At 33.2% G+C, this 20,569-nt stretch overlaps 3 protein-coding genes and 1 pseudogene across 4 annotated transcripts; all 4 read right to left on the reverse strand.

Annotated features, from left to right (window-relative positions):
* Positions 1 to 278: 278 nt before the first annotated feature.
* Positions 279 to 1,219, reverse strand: LOC108471403 (uncharacterized; annotated as a pseudogene).
* A 1,195-nt stretch (positions 1,220 to 2,414) lies between these two features.
* On the reverse strand, positions 2,415 to 3,535 carry LOC128284087 (chloroplastic group IIB intron splicing facilitator CRS2-B, chloroplastic-like). 2 transcript variants are annotated; one of them, XM_053021618.1, is made up of 5 exons: positions 3,398 to 3,535; positions 3,173 to 3,232; positions 2,957 to 3,015; positions 2,750 to 2,826; positions 2,415 to 2,603 (listed from the first exon to the last, which is right to left on the reverse strand). In XM_053021618.1, exons 1-5 carry the CDS (start codon positions 3,517 to 3,519, stop codon positions 2,565 to 2,567), a joined length of 357 nt encoding a protein of 118 aa, XP_052877578.1. In that variant the 5' UTR covers positions 3,520 to 3,535; the 3' UTR covers positions 2,415 to 2,564. The 2 variants fall into 2 exon arrangements, with proteins under 2 accessions (XP_052877578.1, XP_052877577.1); XM_053021617.1 differs by having other exon boundaries at positions 2,415 to 2,679.
* Positions 3,536 to 4,405: 870 nt separating this feature from the next.
* LOC108474014 (uncharacterized) lies at positions 4,406 to 12,580 on the reverse strand. The gene is made up of 7 exons (XM_017775871.2): positions 11,966 to 12,580; positions 10,725 to 11,558; positions 10,084 to 10,590; positions 7,847 to 8,554; positions 6,610 to 7,441; positions 5,636 to 6,185; positions 4,406 to 4,708 (listed from the first exon to the last, which is right to left on the reverse strand). The coding sequence occupies exons 1-6, from the start codon at positions 12,578 to 12,580 to the stop codon at positions 5,674 to 5,676; spliced, it is 4,008 nt and encodes a 1,335-aa protein (XP_017631360.2). The 3' UTR covers positions 4,406 to 4,708; positions 5,636 to 5,673.
* Positions 12,208 to 16,548, reverse strand: LOC128284086 (probable disease resistance protein At4g27220). The gene is made up of 2 exons (XM_053021616.1): positions 13,613 to 16,548; positions 12,208 to 13,242 (listed from the first exon to the last, which is right to left on the reverse strand). The coding sequence occupies exons 1-2, from the start codon at positions 16,139 to 16,141 to the stop codon at positions 12,718 to 12,720; spliced, it is 3,054 nt and encodes a 1,017-aa protein (XP_052877576.1). The 5' UTR covers positions 16,142 to 16,548; the 3' UTR covers positions 12,208 to 12,717.
* Between the last annotated feature and the right edge of the window lie 4,021 nt (positions 16,549 to 20,569).

Below are 20,569 nucleotides of genomic sequence, written 5' to 3' on the forward strand. Positions count from 1 at the left end.
AGCGCACCTGATACCGAGTTGATGGAACCAAAATAATGAAGGTAGCTAAGGAGATACCTTTGGTTACATGTTGCAGCACAAAATATTTTCTCTTTTCATGCACAGTATCAACCATTGCATATCTAATATTCTCTTTGCTCATCAGTTTTTCTTAGACTGTAAGGAAAGAAACAACACTGAGTACAAACTAGAGACATCAGCCTAGAGCCATTGGATATTATGCATGAGCATTGATGGATGTGTCTTGACAAGACAAAGTAATTCGAAACTTCACACAATTCTTCAATCTTGATTTTATTGAACAATTCAACTCAGTCATTCAAAGGAAGATCAACAATCTCCCATTGCAAACAATACAAGTTTCAAATCTCTCTAACATGTGGTACCAATTCTTGTAAAAACATCAAACAAAATCCAATCAAGAAACCCGGAAAATCAAAGTCAAGTTCAAACCTTTAATATTATTTACTAAAACTATATATACCCCAAAGTAGTATTACCCTTCCCAGCAACACTTCGGGCACCAGTCTTCCCTCCCCTGTTTTCGCCATTAATAGCATTGGCCACTGCTAATGAAATCCCTTTCAAATCTTCAACACTTGCCACACTCTTTTTTAACATCATCATCCTTCCTTTCTTCTCCCCTGCATTTGCAGATTTACTCCCCCTCGAATTCGACGGCCACACCCCATTCTCTCTTGTCCAGTTCTTCCTCGATGTTGGTGGTGATGTCAATTCCATCCCACTCCTAACCGGAGGCTTTCGATTTTCTTTCCTTAAAGTGGCAGAAAAATCAGGCAGCGATTGAGCCAAAACAGAGGACCCTTTCCTCGAAACCCCAAAACTTGAACTAAACTTCACTTGTTTCTTCGTTGGGGTTTGTTTAAGTTCGATTTCTTCATTTTCTTGTTGCATCATCCCACTCTTCATTCTCAGCTTTGTTTCTCTTAGCTCTGCATAAGCTCCATATGTGGGACCCCTTTCCATTATAGAACTCTCTGTTGTAAGCCTTAAAGGAATTGGGTTTCCAGGGCTTGAATTATGAGAATTGAGAAAGAATGAGAGAAATAGGGTCAAGAACATGGAACAGAGACTCCAAAAAAGCAGGGTTTGGTGCAGGGATTTGCCGCAGAGATTCACTTGTCTCTGCCATTTTTAAATGAAACTTGAAGGTTCACTCTGTTTAATGGAAGACATTGTGTTTTTAAGTTTGATATTAAAAGGTGATTTGAGACACTGCAACGGTCTAATTGAAAGACAAAATGGGAGAGAATGAAATACTTTTGCCATTTTTCACTTTTACTTAATTATTTTTGTTATTTATTATTTTATTGAATTTTTTTTAAAAAGAACTTACAATAGTTATTTATCTAAATTGGATGAATAGGTTATATTAATTAATTTAATTAAAATAATTTTGATATTAAAAAATAATAAATAGTAAATAATTAATGAAAAACATACATCTAACTTAATGTGAATATAAAATTAATTATAAAATTAAAGGTGTAAATAGCTTAAAATTTTCTTAAATGGTGTGAAATTAATCAATTTTAATCAGTTTTTTTTCATATTTTTAATCAATTTTTTCATTTTATACATCATAATCAATCAAATTAAAATTGAATTAATTTTAGTTTTAACAAATTTTATTTTTGATATCGTACTAATAACATAAAGATAGTGCTCTTGCAAGTATTGAGAGCAGCACACTCATAATTTTATATAATGTCTCCATGTATGAATAGACAAAATCATAATCATTAAAAATCTTTGCTAAACTTGTAATGGAATGGATCTAGTGATGGATTGTTCACTCATAGAATCCATCCAAATTTAAACATAAAAGGAATAAGTGATAGGATTTTATTTGAGCAGCTCCCTTAACCCTTCAAATTAGCTATCGAAAAATACATTCCTAATAATACCATCCAAAAGAATAATATATATTATTTGCATTATCAACACAATAGTATGACACTTCCCATTCCCCTTTTATCAAAATGGACTATTGATTTGTTATAACATTGACAAAAAAAATTCCTTTACCAAATTCAGTCTCATCTTCTTCTTCTTCTTTATTCAAAAAAGTGGATATTTATTAATTATAAGAGTTTCTTTTGTTTACATTTGAAGGCTTAAATTGTGGAGAAAACAAAGGGTATGGAAGAGGCTGTTTCACTCACTCTACTGTCTTAAGGCCATCTTACAACAAGCCCCATGGACTAAGTCCAAAAACGGGATTACGAAATGGAAAATCAGATTATAAATTTTTATCATTTTTTAAGCAAGAAAATACATTAAAATTTAGCGACTTTGGATGAGCCAATCCAAGAGCTGCCTTCCCCCTTTATTCAACACTCACCAAACACATGAACTAATTCAGATGTAAGAATATAAAGAAGAGATGCTGCTAAAAGGGTAAAATTTTATCAAATAGAGGAAAAAGGAAAGGAAAAGATAAGGAAGGGTTGATTAAAAATGGTTTATACATGCATTACATACTGACAACATCATCCATGGCACGTAATGGTCAAACTTTGGTGATGCTTGTACTTCTGTCCTCACTGCCTTAACTCCTTGTTCCAATGATTCATCAATCTCTCAAAAATACCAACCATTAAACTCTTCACTTTCATCTCTCAAATAATAGGAATACCCCGTATTCAATATTCTCCTCTGTTCTTCATCAACCAACCTTCAATGTTGTACATGTAATTAATGAGAAAGACAAGAGGCAACTAAATACCTGATTTCGCTCCGCAGGACTGAACTTCTGCAGAAGATAAGCTTTCATGTCCATAGCACCAGGTGGATTTCCAATGCCTGAACAATAAATTATTCTTATAGAATTATGGAACTGTGAATCACCATATGCATCTAATCTACCTTTTAAAAAGGATATGTGTTTATGATGCAAAAATTAAGCAGAAACTGATGGGATTCGATGAACCACCTATGCACAACCGAGGAAACTCACGACCGCCATCCAGATGCCCCATCACACTCTTCACTCTGCAACAAGAAAGCATAAGTTAATGTTTTCAATTCACCATTTGTTGGGAGAAAGGTAAGGATGCACTTAAACAGACAGGAGAAACAACTTTGAGATTCATTTATTGTTCCGTATCATAAGGATGAAAATATGAGCTAGTATTGCGCAAATACGTACGATGAAGTTAGCTCAAGGAATATGCGGAATGATTTCAAGCAGGAATCATTGAGCAAAGAACTGCTTCAAAAATAGACAAGTTATGTTCAAGAAAACAAATTAGAATTGAACAATATATACACAAACCAGGCTCAGAACTCCAGATCACATGGAAAGGAATGAGGCATAAAATACAGCTAATACAAATTCTGCTACCAGTAGTGTAGTAATATCAATGGAACTTACCCATTATGATGCCCATGTCCTCCTTTTGGTTGAAGCCTCAGAACACCATTTGGCAAGCTTATCATCATAATAATAATGAAAAAGGATGTGGTAGAAGATACATAAACAAGACAACAAGACATGCATTACCATATACACCATACACATTCTTTATTCATCATCATATTAATATCTTGAATCAGCATTGTGATAGAACATATGCTTATTTAGCTGCCTATATGCCACTACAACCTTTGATTTCCCAAAGATGTAAACTTGAGATAATATTGCAGATAGAGCAAAACCTCTTCCATCATTAAAAGAATAAGCTCATGTGAGAAATCCTTCTTAGTAAACATGAATTTGGGTGTTGCAGGGTAATCTGTCAACAGGTAAAAGTCCATAATGTAGGATTATCCATTTACATTTAAAATGTCCATCACAGTCCCCCCCTCAAATGAAAAGCACTTGTTAGTACTATTAACCATTTACATATAAAAAATACTGATGAACCAACAAGTGTTTAGTGTAATGATAAGACACATGCATTGCTAAAGGAGAACACATATTTGAACATCGGAGACAATATTATTAAAAATAATAACTACGAACCTTAAACATGGACTGTAAAACAAATATAAAAAATACCAAAAATAATCTTAATTTTCACAAGAGCAGACTCTTAACAACTTATATGATTAACAAACAAATGTAAGGCAATAATTTCATCCAGGAAGCTTCTCATCTTAGTTATTTGCTCCCATTGACCCCAAGAACTAACGTATCCGACTCTTACTGTATAAAAAATCTAAGTGAAGTTAAATAATGAATACTAGGCTATCTTCAATTAAATTTAAATATGTGACATTTTAATTATATTTAAAGATCTTATTTTAAATTTAAAATTCAATTGATAGTTCATGAATCTCGATTATGGATAATCAAGCAAGCTAACATATTCTGTATGTTAGGAAAATGAAAAAAGAAGACAGAAAATATTATCCTGTTAGCATTTAGAAAACCCAGACAGAGAGAAGAACATGATCAAATTATCTCAAAAACCAAAGAATACAGAAAACATAATCCCAAGAATCTAAAACCAAAGTCAAGATTCAATTGCACACAAGAAATTTCCATTTAGAATTACAGTTATTTATGGAACATGATGGCTAGTAACATCACCATCTTGAGAGCATCATTACCACGTCTCTCTCCTCACCAGCATCACCTTGGAGACAACTCTTTGAAATTGCGAGCAATTATCTTAAGCTTTTCCAAATTGGAAAATCTTTGGTGGAAATGCAACGTAACTTTTTCCAGTTGAGGCATGATCTGAGAAGCCAATAAGCTAAAACATTAATATGTTAACTAGTTTTTGAATTGCAGCAGAATATAAAAGTTTAATACAAGTAGAGTTGAGGTGATGACAAATATATATAAGGTATAGTTAAAAAATTAAAAAGAAAATGAATATATAAAAGAATTGAGACCCGTGACAAATTTATAACTCTTGCTTGTGGAGTTAAAAAGTGCACTGCTAATGTATCAAGTAGCCACTTTTTTCTTTTTTGATAAACAATTTTAACTAAGTAATATGCCATAAGTCTTTATACACTTTACAAATTTAGAATTTAGTACTTTTACTTTTATTTTCAAGAATTTAGTATATTTACTTTTCATATTTCAAAATTTAGGTCCAAATTCTAAATTTACAAAAAGTACATGGGCTTTTGACATATTTTAGCCTTTAATTAATCATTCAAGAAGTTTTATATTTTGTATTAATGTTAAACAAGTACCAAAGCAAGAAGCAAATAAAGCAAGGGCAAGCAAACCAAATACAATGAAAGATAATAATAAGTTCTACTCGATCTTTTTTTAATAGAAAAAAAAAACATCTTATTTCATATAATGAGCATTTTTGTTTTTTGGTTTTTCATATAATGAGGCTTTAGGATGGAAAATGTCCACTTCTTTAACAAATTTGATGCATTGATGATTAAATTCAGTAATATTTTATCATTATCAAGGTGCTAAAAGAGGCCATTGACATAGCTGAAAAAGCTAGAGCAAAGGTGCTAAGATAATCCTATAGGAAAAGGACTTCATAATAAAAAGGGAAACATACAAAAGATCAATGGTAAAATAACCTTTTTTTTTTATTTTCATTAAATGCATTTGGTTGAGAGGAAGTAGTAGATTATTCAACCAAAAACACATGAACTATCTTTCAATAAAGGGTGAAGAATGGTCATATACCTTTCCAATGAAGAACAGTGGTAGTAGATGAGGCATTATCAGATTAGTTTAATGGCTGATGCTTTTGGAGGGAGCATATTTTCCATGAAGTTGTGATATCCTTTGAGCGCATTGTTCCATGTGTTCACCGGGTCCTCATCACGGCCTTCGAGCATCCACTCATTGTGCGCCTTCCAAATGCCCCAACACGTCCAAGCAATCAAACTCATATCCGTATTTGCTCCCGAGTTCTGAAGAAGTTGCTTGATTTTCAGCCACCAATCGGATAAGGATTGGAAATCCTTAGGGGAAGGGGTGTGGTTGAACGTCGAGGCTCTCCAAGTTGCTTGAGCTGGTGGGCAGAAAAAGAGGATGTGTTCGATGGTTTCCTTTCCTTCTTCACACCTTGGACAACTCGAATTCTCTATGATATGTCTCTGGGCTAAATTCTCTGTGGAAGCTATGGCATTACAGCATGCGTCCCGAATAAAAATTTTTATCTTGGGGGTAGCTTTAAGATTCCAAAGATCGTCCCAATCACATTTTTGCCACAGCTGAGATCCGCAGCAACCTGCATTAAAACGGGTCATGGAGGCCATGAGGATGTCGTAATGATCTTTCGTAGGCCACGTTGTGCTGTGCATTTCTAGGTAGAAACATGAGTTTTGGTAGATTCCAAAGCATAAGGTAGGAAAACTGATTAAATTTAAACCAATTTTTGTGTTCTACTCCTTCCACATTCCTTGGAACACTCTCCTGCACTCCAGAGCTATCAACATTTAAGCTCTGAAGATGCTGAAGATCTTCGGCTATTGAAAACGGAAAAAATGTTTTCAGACAGTTCAACGTTATGTAATTATATAAGGAGTCAGGTATTAAAAAATGAGGCCTCCATTTATATTTTAGCTTATAAATTCAACATTAGATGTATTTATACGACTACAATTAAAATAAAATTTAGAAAGAGAACATTAAAAATATATATTTCTCTGTACCTTCTGTGTTTAACTGTTCAATGGTGGCATTGAGGTCACCAGCCCAACGTCCCTCAAAATCTTTTTCTGTTAACTGCACCTTATGCAGTTTTGGTGTGCTTAGTGCTCCTTGATAGAACTTCTTCATTCTAGGACAGTGGTTCAAAATAACTTGTTCCAAGGATGGAAACTTTAAAGTGTAATGGCCTGAACAAAAGCTTGTGAGGCTTTGTAAAAAATGAAGCTCCAAACGTTTCAGCGCTTTGAAAATAATCTCATATGACGTATTATCCTTGTCGCTGGCAACTACTTCTTTCATCATTTCACATTCTCTTATCTTCATTGTAACAAGGCACACTAAACTTTGGGCTTTGAAAGATATAATCAACTCTGACATCTTATTGCATTTCCAAACATCTAAAGTTGTAAGATTTTCAAAAGATGAAAGATCTAATCCTAAATTAATCAAATTGCCACACTGTAAAACTTCAAGACATTCGAGGCTTGCACAAATATGGTCAAGCGGGGAGTCTTGCTTCCATATATGTCTTATGTTGTTAACCATATTCAATTTCAGCCTCTTGATTTTTGAGATCGTGCTAATCATGTCTTTATCTTCACATGCATCGCTTTTGAAAGTAGCTAGCTCTTTGAAATTGCAAGAAACCACCTCCAACCATTCCAAATTGTAAAACATTTGAAGGAAAGAAATCGGGAAAACAGCTGATTCATCAAAGTAGCAAGAAATCCGAAGCAATTTTATATTGCAAAATAAGTCAGCGTTAAACTGGCCATCACTTATCATCGCAATATCACCTTGGCTAAGTGAAACCTCCTCCAATTGGGGGATAACCTAAGAAGAAACAAGAAAGAACAATGAATGTCGTAGAGTATTTAGAATTTCATTGAAACAGGAATACCTAATATAAAAGAAAAGCTATAACAGATAATATAAGCCCATAAATGAACTATGGAATCAATAGTTTGAAGTGATGTGTATTTGTAGTTTTAATTTCTATATTTAAAATATGCATGTTAGGTTTTCTTAATAGCTAAAGAGTTACAAAGAATTCGTTGCTAAAATAAAAATTAGAACGGTTAGAGATTATTAGTTAGATAGGGAAAAATATGAATTCGATGATTATTTTAATTATTTTACATTTTCAAATGAATATTTGCATGTATTAGTTGAAAGGTACAAAATGATTTAAATACAATTTATAAACTTTACTAAAAGAAAAGGTGTGACAGTTCATACCTTTTCAACAAGGAAAAGTGAAGGTCGGATTTGGGATTCTTCATGCCCAAATATCTTAATCCTCCCACACCCAGATATTGTCAATTGCTTTAATGCAGGCCATGTTGTTCTATGCATTCCTTGGTAGAAACATGTGAGGTACGGTAGATACCAAAGTTTAAGGAAGGACAACTGATTAAATGCAAAACAAATTTCCTGTTTGCCTGATTCTTCAACACTCTTAGCAACAATCTCCTCCAACCCACACTTATCAATAGTAAGTCTTTCAAGTTGCTGAAGATCTTTAGCAATTGAAAATGGAAACAAAGTTTTCAAGCTCTGACAGTCAAAAATAATTACATGTCGTAGATTTCCAAAAGAAATATTTCTTCTCGGATACTTAGTCCAAACATGCTTCAACTTTGGCAGGCGAAAGAGATTCATTTCTCTTAATTGACTGTGTACCACGTATGTTTCTTCAATATCTAACCCTTGCATTTGGAGTTGGAATACTTGTTCTAGTGAAGAACAATCGGTCACTATTAATTTCTCCAACCTTTGAAAAACCCTCAAAAGAAAAGGTGGAAAGATGTTCAACAATACATCACATTCCTTAACAATCAACTCTTTTAGCATAGAAAATGAATTTGTATGAAGTTGGTTGTACCATATCCTCTTTACATTCCTCAAATGGGAGATTGTGATTCTCTCCAAGTTGGGAAAAGCAACCTACATAATGATAAAAAGAGCAAATTACAATTGGAAATAAATTATATAAAATGTTAGCTCATTGATGTTTATATGAAGGCATTGGTAAATTATATAATTAAGACGAGAAAGCATTAAATGAAACAGGGATATCATGAAACTTGTATCATTTTCCAATAATTTAATGTCATTTAAGTATTTTCATCTAAAAAAATTGACACATAATTCTAAATTTGATTCTTTTTTAGGATAAAAATGTTGAAATGACATTAAATTATTGGAAAGGGATATACGTTTTATGGTATCACAATTTCATTTAATCCTTAGCCAATTAAGACAATTGAAATCATCGTTCATCTAATAATCTAAATGAATTTAATATAAAATTACCTTGGTTGACCTTTTGTATGTAACTACTTACATACACACACTACTTTCTAATCTTACATGTATTGTACATGATTTTACGAGTTTAATTTTTAATTAATTTTTATATAATGCATTTTTAGTTATTGTAACTAATTTTTATTCAAATTTTTAATTTAATTAAAATATTAACTTATTTGACAATTCAAATATAATAAGAGAAAAGTTTTCAAATCATAATTAAAGCAATCACAAAATTGACATATTTTGTGGATCAATATTTTTAATAATATTACAAAACTTTTAAATAATAAATGAAACATTTCTACCATATTCAATGCATGGAAAGCAGCATTATTTAAAATAATAACTAATAACTATAATTAAAATATATAAATGATTTTGAGAAGAAATATTGTGCTAATAAAAAATTCCTATTAGTAAAAAAAAAAACTTAGGACAATAGTTTTAAATAATATATAATAATATAAATATATTATTTACAAAATTTTTATATATAAAATATAAATTTAATTATTATGTAAATAATTAAAATTCATTATTTATGACTAAAGCAATATAATTTTACTTTTGAAACATAATAATTTAAATAATAATTATGAGTCAAACAATAAACAAATAATAATTATACAAAAATATTATAGTGAGAACTACTTGACTAGAAAAGACATGTAATTCCACAATAAACAAATAAATAAAGTAACAAATGTCATCATTTTCATAGCAATTAAACAAAATTTATTATAAATTTTATGTGAAAACAACCCTTCAAAATTACCAATGATAATACAAGAAGGGCACTTAATGTATCATCCGTAAACTCCCTCTAATAAGGATAGCATTCATAGTAGGACTTGCAATTAATGTGATAGGTATGTTTTTTTTTTTTTTCACAGTTACCAATCAAAGAGATAGGTCAAGGATTTTAAAAATAGTAGTTAATTACTAAAAATATTTAAAAACAGAAAATACACAAAACCTCTTAGATAAGAAAATTAAAAAATATATATGTTCTTTCTAAGTGCTTCCTTTATTGTTGTTTCATTCTTCAAGTTGCTAGGGAATGTAGATGACATTAGCGAGAAATAAAGATATAGCTCATGAGTATGACTAGTCATATAATTTAAATGTATAAATGAAAATTCATTAAAAGAAAAACTAACCTTGTCGGAGAAAAATGTAGAAATGTTATCAACTTCGCCACCAATTATTGTTTCTTTATCTTTCTCTCGTGAAAATGTAGAAACAAAAGTAATCATGTTTGAACAGTCAGCTACCTTAATTTCAACCAATGATGGAAATTCAAGATCTCTACTTCCAAGGTAAAAGCTTGTCATATTTGGACAAGACTCCACTATAATGGATTGCAGACGAGGGAATATGATAATGATCTTTTTACCATCTGCTATTGCTTCCTCAACCATTGTAATTGAATCCTCTTCTTTGATGACTTGATCCAATTTTCCGCATCTCTTGATTTCCATTTCCCGGAGTTGCCTTAGGCCGAAGGCCATTGAGAGGTTAAAAATATATCTCAAATTGTTGGAATCAAAAACCTCTAGATATTCAAGAGTTGTAAAATCCAACATTTCTTGAGGATTTTTACTCCATATGCCTACCAACTCCGGAAACTCTGACAACTTCAAATGCTTTAGACCACGATATCCAACCTAAGAAGCAACATATCAAAAAGTCGAACTTTCATACCAACATATTTAACAAGAGCCCTAGCTATTGTGAAAATAAATTACACAAATCATAAATAAATGTGTATATATCTTTCAATGAATTTTTAAATCAGTACCTGCTCTTTGTATAATTGCTCCACGGTGGCATTAAGGTCACCAACCCAACGTCCCTTAAAATCTGTTTTTGTTAACTGCACTTTATGCAGTTTTGGTGTGCTTAGCGCTCCTTGATAGAAGTTCTTCATTCTAGGACATTGGCTCAAAGTAACTTGTTCTAAGGACGGAAACCTTAAGGTGTAATTGCCTGAACAAAAGCTTGTGAGGTTTTGTAAAAAATGAAGCTCCAAATGTTTCAACGCTATGAAAATAATCTCATATGACGTATCATCCCCTTCGCTTGCAACTACTTCTCTCATCATTTCACATTCTCTTATCCTCATTGTAACAAGGCACACCAAACTTTGGGGTTTGAAAGATGTAATTAGCTCTGACATCTTATTGCATTTCCAAATATCTAAAGTTGTAAGATTTTCAAAAGATGAAAGATCTAATCCTAAATTAATCAAATTGCCACACTGCAAAACTTCAAGACATTCGAGGCTTGCACAAATATGGTCAAGCGGGGAGTCTTGCTTCCATATATGTCTTATGTTGTTAACCATATTCAATTTCAGCTTCTTGATTTTTGAGATCGTGCTAATCATGTCTTTATCTTCACATGCATCGCTTTTGAAAGTAGCTAGCTCTTTGAAATTGCAAGAAACCACCTCCAACCATTCCAAATTGTAAAACATTTGAAGGAAAGAAATCGGGAAAACAGCTGATTCATCAAAATAGCAAGAAATCCGAAGCAATTTTATATTGCAAAATAAGTCAGCGTTAAACTGGCCGTCACTTATCATCGCAATATCACCTTGGCTAAGTGAAACCTCCTCCAATTGGGGGATAACCTAAGAAGAAACAAGAAAGAACAATGAGTGTCGTAGGGTATTTAGAATTTCACTGAAACAGGAACACCTAATATAAAAGAAAAGCTATAACAGATAATATAAGCCCATAAATGAACTCTGGAATCAATAGTTTGAAGTGATGTGTATTTGTAGTTTTAATTTCTATATTTAAAATATGCATGTTAGGTTTTTTTTAATCGGTAAAGAGTTATGAAGAATTCGTTGCTAAAATAAAATTTAGAACCGTTAGAGATTATTAGTTAGATAGGAAAAAATATGAATTTGATGATTATTTTAATTATTTTATATTTTCAACTGAATATTTTGTATGTATTAGTTGAGAGGTACAAAATGATTTAAATACAATTTATCAACTTTGCTAAAGGAAAAGGTGTGGTAGTTCATACCTTTTCAACAAGGAAAACTGAAGGTCGGATTTGGGATTCTTCATGACCAAATATCCTAATCCTCCCACACCCAGATATTGTCAATTGCTTTAATGCAGGCCATGTTGTTCTATGCATTCCTTGGTAAAAACATGTTAGGTACGATAGACACCAAAGTTTAAGGAAGGACAACTGATTAAATGCAAAATAAATTTCCTGTTTGTCTGATACTTCAACAGTCTTAGCAACAATCTCCTCCAACCCACACCTATCAATAGTAAGTCTTTCAAGTTGCTGAAGATCTTTAGCAATTGAAACTGGAAACAAAGTTTTCAAGCTCCAACATTCCTCAATGCATATTCGTCGTAGATTTCCAAAAGAAATATTTCTTTTGCAATACTTGGTCCAAACATGCTTCAACTTTGGTAGGCGAAAGAGATTCAGTTCTCTTAATTGACTGTCTACCACGTATGTTTCTTCAATATCTAACTCTTGCACTTGGAGTTGGAACACTTGTTCTAGTGAAGAACAATCGGTCACTATTAATTTCTCCAATCTTTGGAAAACCCCCAAAAGAAAAAGTGGAAAGATGTTCAACAACACATCACATTCCTTAACAGTTAACTCTTTTAGCATAGAAAAGGAATTCGTATGAAGTTGGTTGCACCATATCCTCTTTACCTTCTTCAAATGGGAGATTGTGATTTTCTCCAAGTTGGGAAAATCACCCTACAATTCATTATTCATGCCAATAGTAGCAATGATTAAAAGAGTTAAGAATAACAAAAAAAAAAAAAAAGGGAAAAAGAAAAACGAAAAATGTGCTGCACTAAAAAGAGCACCTTATTATTGAACAAAACTCCATGGGTAGGGATATCTTTCCTCGTAGAATTATGTATGAATCCCTTCAATTCTGGACAATTTTCTATCTCAAGAATCGTCAGGACTGGAAATTCAACAGTATGATCTTCATGGCAAAAGCCGATGAGTTTCTGAAGACCCTTCAATTTGAGTAAGTTCAATCGGGGGAAGCGGATTAGAGCTCCGCTTCTGAATGTTTCTTGGATCATTTTATCAGTTGATATTATCTCCCGTATGTACTTGCATTCACTAATTTCCAAGCATTTGAGGTGCTGCAAATATTCAGGCATGGAGTCGGCTAAAACATGTTTTAAGTTGGCGCAGCCCTTAATGATCAAACTTGTCAAATTTTGAGTTGAACAAAACGCTTGGGGACTCCATATTCTGCCAATGCTAATTGATGATAGTTTCAACTTCTCCAGCTTAGGAAACAATATCTGCACATGAGCACTTGTTTACTTGCCAATTCTAATCTTATTAAAGGCAAATTCAAAAAAAAAAAGAAAAAAAAAGCTAATTAATTTGATATTTCCATTAGTTTATACAAAACATTAAGTGATTTGTAATAATTGGCTAATTGGATAATATTTTATGTAGTTATAATTACATAATACATTACAAAAATTAAAATAATTTGTATAACTGAATATTGTTTTTGTAATTGAATAATGCTGTCTTTAATCCTATAAGTACACAAAACATTATAGAAAATTTTCAAAATAACTGTAGTAGAGCGGTATGTAATTAGAGTTAATGGAGAGGGGACTAAAATGCATGCGGTGGATGAAGAAAAAAGTATTTAAGTACCTTTTGCTTGAAAAGGGAAATTTCTTGTGGAGATATGGAAGTTGAACCTTCTTTTTTGGAGCAAAAGCTAATGAGATTCGGTAGACCCTGCAGTGTCAGTGACTCAAGTTCAAGAAATTCAATTTTCTGAACTGCATCACTCTCTGTAAGTATATATTGGACCATCTCACCATTCTGGATATGCAGATTCTTCAATTGCTGAAAATAATTCCCAACTTCTAATTCATGTAACAAAATCTCCACACCTTTCACTTCATTTATATATAAATTTTCAGCTTTCTTTAATAAAACTTTAACTCCATTATTAAGAAGGCTAATATTTGTCTGCAGGTTAAGCTTTAGTGTTCTGGAGTATTCTTGAACCCAAGCCCAATCCCAATCCCAATCCCAGTGCGATGCTTCTCCGATGAAAATAATGTATCTTTGCAACTTTTCAAAGAAGAAGTCTTTGGGAATAATCTTGGCATTAGAGATATGAATTTCTAAAGCAGTTAAACAAGACAAAGCTTTCAATTCAGCAAGACTAGAATTGCTTTGCAGGCTGGAGTGTCCATCTGCTTCCCATTCATCAAAATCCTTATCCATATTTAGTTCTTCTAATCTAGACAATTTACACAAGACACCAGGTGGAATTCTTTTGAGTTTGGAACAACCACGTAAATCTAGCCGCTTTAGCTTAGTCAGTTGTCCAATTTCCTTGGGTAGCATTTCAATATCAGAACTCATAATGTTAAGAATTTCCAGATTCTTGAGCTCTCCAATAAGTGCTATATCTCCCAACACACAATTAACCAACCATAGTACTCGAAGGTTTCCTAGCAAAGAAATTGATGAAGGCAAGTTCAAGCCAACCAAAAATAGGACTTTAAGATTTTTCGTTTCCTTAAAAAAGGTTGTTGGTATTTTCATCCAAGGATCCTTGCTACCCATACATAAAAAAGTAAGTTTGGGGCATTTCAACTGATCAGGAAGCTCGCTCATTCCAGCACATACTATTTTGTCGCACTCTTTCATTGTTTCATCATCTGGCCAATCATTCAAATCATGTTTGCGTCTTAAATCAAACACAGGGTTGCCTTTAGAAGCGATTGACTTGGCCACATCAGAAATAAGATCATGCATATCAAAGTGCATATTGGTATAACCATCAAGTAACAAACAAGAGGCTTTGAGATGACTCACCACTGTCAACAGTTTGTTCCTTGTATCTTTAATTGTACTGACACCATGAAATAACCCTAACCCCATTGCAAACACAAGCAACAAATCAAGGGAAGCATTATGACCCATTAGACTGCAAAGTAAGAAAGTCTGTTTATGGTCCTCGCTTTGTAAACGATCGTAACTCCACTCTATAGTTGAATATACAGTTGCTGGTACTCCTTTGAAGTTGCTCGACGATGGCTTGCTTAGCTGTCGCAAAGCATCCTCCCATACAAATGGAGGCTCATTTCTCAAAAACGTCGCAAGTGTTCTAATGGCAATTGGTAGACCACCACATTTTTTAGCTACCTCAGTTGCTATAGGCAACAAGTCAGAACTTTCAACAACATCTCCTATAATCTTCTTGAAGAAATGCCATGCTTCTTCATGTTCTAAAATTCCGATTGGAAAACTCTTTTTAGCATCCATGTCCTTCAACAAAACATTAAGATCTCTGGATGTCAGCAATATGGTGCATCCCTGATCCTCGTCTCCCAAAGGAATCCCCACTTCCATCAGGTCTAATTTTGCCCAAATGTCATCTAAAACAATAAGAATCTTCTCTTTCATCAACCTTTGGCACAAACGACTTGCTCTTCCAATCATACTTTGCTCCTCAAATTTCAATCCCAACATTTCTGCAATTTGATCTTGAATTTTCTGGACGTCAGGAGTATGGGTCACAACAGCCATAACCACCGAGTCGAATAACTTATCTTCTTTGACTTGTCTGACAACTTCTCTTACAAGCGTAGTCTTGCCAACACCAGGCATTCCGTGCACTCCTATTATGTTGACATTAGGATCTTTCACCGCCTCCATGATATTGTTAAACATCAGCCTTCTTGAATCAAAGTCCTCAAAATCTTTAGGAGGTACAAACAATATGGGCTGCGGGACATCCCGATGTGATACTTTGTCAAATCCGCCTTGCTGGAGGAGTTCATCAACGGCAGCGGCACCTTCTTCTGCTTTCTTGCTAAGCTGATAGCGAGCCTTGAAATTAGGGCACAAGCCGATGAAACACTTGTTCTTTGATTCGTTTTCAAGACCCTTCACTTCCTTCAACTCTGAACCGGTCACTTTATCGGCTTTCGCCAGCCAGCTGTTGACTTCGGGGTATATATTCTCGCCGTTCTTTTCAGCAGCATCAACATCTAACAGCACTCCGTCTCTTTTGTCTTTCAACGTCTCGACTTTCTTCTCGAAAACCGAAACCATTCTTCTATAGCGGCAAACATAGCTGAAATTACGTTTAACTTTTTGGAACAAGTATCCCACAACTCCGGCAACAAGGTTGCTAGCGGTGCCCGTAATAACTTCCATGTTTTTCTGGGGAAAGGGGTATTCAAAAGTCAAGCAAAAAGTGTAAGTGATAGAATAAGAGAGGGGAGGCTGGGAGCAGATTCAAATAATAATAAGGAAACAAGGAAACCGTTGTTACAAACACCAAGCTAATGCGGAGCAGAAGATGATCTGAGGGGAGTAGAAGACAAAGAGTGAAGAACTGGAAAAGGTTTATTTTGTGGACTGAACGTAGCTAAGATGGGAAAATAGAGAAGGAAACAGTTGTGGGCTTGGGTAGGCAGTAGCTAAGATCTAAGCCATGGAGATGCGGAACCTGCAATATTCAAGCACCACAACCGATGACTTTCACATGGGAAGTTAAAATAGATGTGGGACTCAGACATCAATTTCTATAACTATTATCGTAAATAGTATTGAAATGTAGAACTATTGTTTTTCGACCTAGATAAATTCAAGTTCAAAATAATTGTATGTAATAATCACATTACATTATTATTTTTAATAGTTTAATGTTAATTCATTATAAATTTTAATATAAATTTTAATATTTTTAATTTTAGAAAATATTAAATCTAAATAAAAATTTTAAAATTATGTAAGTTATTTTACTGGTCAACTGAAAAAACGACTTAACCTTTTTATTTTCCCAAGTCATTTTACACTCGCTTCTCTTAGTTCTTTACTTATGTTCTTTTCACAAAATCATCTTGCTTTTCTCCCTTTCTTTCGCCACCGTCGTCCCTTCTCTCATCGGCAACATTAAACAAATCAAAACGCGTTGAGATATCTCGACTTTGGTACAGTCCCTTCTCGCCTAATTTTGGTCAATAACAATACATAAGTAACCAGAAAAAAAAAAAGATTGAAGGACAATAAGAAAAATAAAGAAGGAGACAGAAAGATATGAGTTTTTTTTGTATTTTATTAGTTTTTAAATCTTAATTTAGTTTTAATTTTTTTTTGTCTTTTCCTTTCTTTTTTACCTAACAAGTTCGATAAAGTGATTAGACAGAAGAAACAAACAAAATGAAAAAAAAAACACTTAACATAGAGAAGAAGAAAAAAAGAGCATATAGATTTGTGTTCTTCCCTTCCATCTTTTGCTTCCCCCACTTTTTTTTTTTTTTGTTCTGGTCAAATATTGCAAATTAATAGGATGGTGTAGAGGTTGTCGTTTCCACATGGGATGTCAGCATGGCAAATTAGTGGTCCACCTCAGTTTTCTGTTACATCTGTAACGCTAGTGATTATTTTATTATTTTTTGAAAGTTGAGCAACTGAATTGAAATTGTTTTGTCAGCTACCCTGATGCGGTCATTGAGAGCACCAAAAATATCCTATTCCCTGTAAAATAATAAAAATAACAGTAAAGGGGAAGTAGGGTCGAATCCTCATGGACCAGATTGTACGAATGCTCGTTTCTTGAAATCTTGGACAATTTTTTGGCCAAAAAATTTGCATTCCTGAAAAAATAAAAAAAAAGAATTAAGAATTTCGATTTGGAAAAATAAAAATAGTATTTAAATTAAATTGAAATTGCAAAATTAAATAAATGACGGAAATTGAGATGGAGAATATATAAAAATAATAAAGAGAGTTAAAGGAAAAGAAATTCTTATTGGTAGATTCCAGCCTCCAGTTGTCTCATTCCGCCTTCGGTTCAATCCTCGATTTTTAAATAACCCTTCTCAACTCAAGTAAGCCAATTATAGTGGAAGAAGACGCCTACGACCACCAGCTCCAAAGATTAGACTTACGATTTTTAGGGAACCTGACTCTAGTCAGTAATCTATGCTAGATCAACGCTTTTCAATGGCAAATCCCACACCATTTTGTCTCTTTAGCTTGCCAACCTCTAACGCAGTAAGTTAACGAACTGACTGTGTAATCCTTCCAAAACATACAAAGCGGCCGCCTTTGCATATGCTGAAAAGCTTACTTCTTAAGGGCCATGGACGAAAGCGTCAGCCCGTAGTGCGGAGAAACGATGAATACTTGGCGAGAAGGCTAAGTACGGATTCTAGGCCTTAAGAACCCTTTTTGGGGAATATTGACAACTTTCAGCTAGATAGGTTTTAGTGGCTCATGATAATGGTGGAAAAGAAAATAAATATAAAAATAGAAAAGGGGATTTTATTGAAACAAAATATGAAGAAACAAAAGCCTAGACTTTCAAGGGGACAGTGTTTACAGAAAAAAATGAACCCCAAATAGAGTCACTTCACCCCCTATTTATAGTACTAAGGAGATAGTCTAATTGAACTTAAATTCTAAAAAGATAAATACATTTAATTAAAGATAAATAAAGATAATTAAAATAAAATCCTAAATTTGAATAATCCTAATAATTATCTTAATATTAATTATCCTAATATAAATAAAATGGAGTCTTATAAAATAAAATCTCTTCTTTTTGCGTTTTTAGTCCTTGTGTCTTCCATGCTCGCACTTTTGGCACAATCTTTTTTCTATGTCGCATATCAGCCCAATGTGTCTCCAAATTCGCACTTTTGTCCATTAATTTTACTTTTGCCTCCAAATCAGTCATTAATCGATAAAAAGATATAAATAGCTCAAATTAGTAGGATCAAGACCAGAATAAACACATGATTAATACATAAAAATACGTTATTCTAGAGCATTATCAAATTTCCCCTACTTAGTCCATGCTTGCCCTCAAGTATGATTCCTATCCACTGTGAAAGTTAGATTCTGCCATAAAAGAAATACCACTCCAAAGTTTTATAAGAATTAGTTAAAAATGCATATGAAAAATAAAGAGAACCCTAAGCTTGCTTTAGGTAAGATAGAAAAAGTTTTCCAATTAATACACACATAAATTAAAATCGATTTGAATTATTTCATGGAAATTAGGTGAATTACTAAACCTACCAAGACACCCTCTTTGTTTCTTCCTTAGTCCCAAACTTTATTTATTTACATATATTTTCTCTTTTTTTTCTTTTTTTTTACTTTTTATTTTATTTTATTTATGTATGTGTGTATCTATGTTGAACCTTTTGACGCGAAGAGTGATGACAGCCAAGCACCCAACCCTGGTTACTCAGCCCAACATACTTTTTATTTTTATTTTTCCTAAGAACATGTCGAACCTTTTGACACGAAGAGTGATGACAACCTAAGCACCAAACCCCGGTTACTCAGCCCAACGCATTCTTAAGAATTAATTTCGGTTAGCGGAGCTTTAACTATCACGTCACACAACCTTTTGACGCGAAGTAGAATGACAACCCAAGCACCCTACCCCGGTTACTCAGTCAGTCACGTTCTAAGCTGTACTCATAACCACAGAAAAATTTATTAACAATGAAATTAAAATTTTGAGAACTTTGGGAAAAACAATTTAAGTGTCAAGAACAAGTTTCAATAATCACCTAATAGTCATGAACATTAATTAAGCATGCAATCATTTTAAGTGCTCACTTTAGATTAAACTTGATCAATTTTACAAAAAGCAAGATAGAGTTAACTCCATTATCACAATTGTTTTTAACCTAATAAAAATAAAACAGTGGAGATGGCATCAATTATAGGAAAAATCGTAACTTTCCTAGAAGGCAAGAACCATGCATGAAAGTCAAACTGTGACAGTCCTAATTCGACCCTAGTCAGAATGTGGTTTCGGGGCCACAAGACCGAGTCCCAAAATTTATTTAAAATTTGGTTGCATATCCTCTATGTGTATTAGTGCATGTGTGAAAATTTGATGTTTTAATTTAGACTTATGAATGTGAATTTCATGTGATTGACTTAGTTGAGAACTTAAGAAAATATGATAGGGGAATATGTAAGGATCAAATAATAACAAAGTGAGGAAACTTGGGTTTGCATGTCAAATTGCCCAAAAACCCAAGTAGTGGCCGGCCAAACCATGATGCTCCATCCACTAGGTTGAATTTCAATGCAATTCTTTTATTAGTTAACAATTAAAATAAATTAAAGAAAGGAATTAAAAAGAAAAGATGAATAAAATAAGGAAGGAAGAGGGAGTATTCATCTTTTTTCTTTTTTTGCAATTGCCGTGAGTTAGGAGGAGGAAGGAAGAAATGCTCTAGACATTCGGCCAACTCAAAAGGGGTTGATTAAGGTAGGATTTATGTTACTTTTACTAAATTCTTGTGAAAATCTAGTTAGTAGTCAATGTCTTATTACAACCCATATGTTAATTTTCTACCTAAAGGGGTACTTAGATGGCATATGGTTAGGAAGAGATAAATGCTAAGAGTATGGTGCTTTTGATGTTGTGAATGGAAGTAGTGGAAAAGTGAAAGAAAATTTATGTAGAAATGTGGTATATGTGGATTTATAGGATGTTACAAATAGATGTGAAGCCATGCTAGATTAGGAAAAATTCGGTCAAGTGTTCATGAGATGAAATTTTGTGTCTAGATGAATTAAAGATGATAGTATAGTTGATATCATATA

This window comes from Gossypium arboreum, chromosome 11 (assembly GCF_025698485.1).
Source record: "Gossypium arboreum isolate Shixiya-1 chromosome 11, ASM2569848v2, whole genome shotgun sequence".
NCBI lineage: Eukaryota > Viridiplantae > Streptophyta > Magnoliopsida > Malvales > Malvaceae > Gossypium > Gossypium arboreum.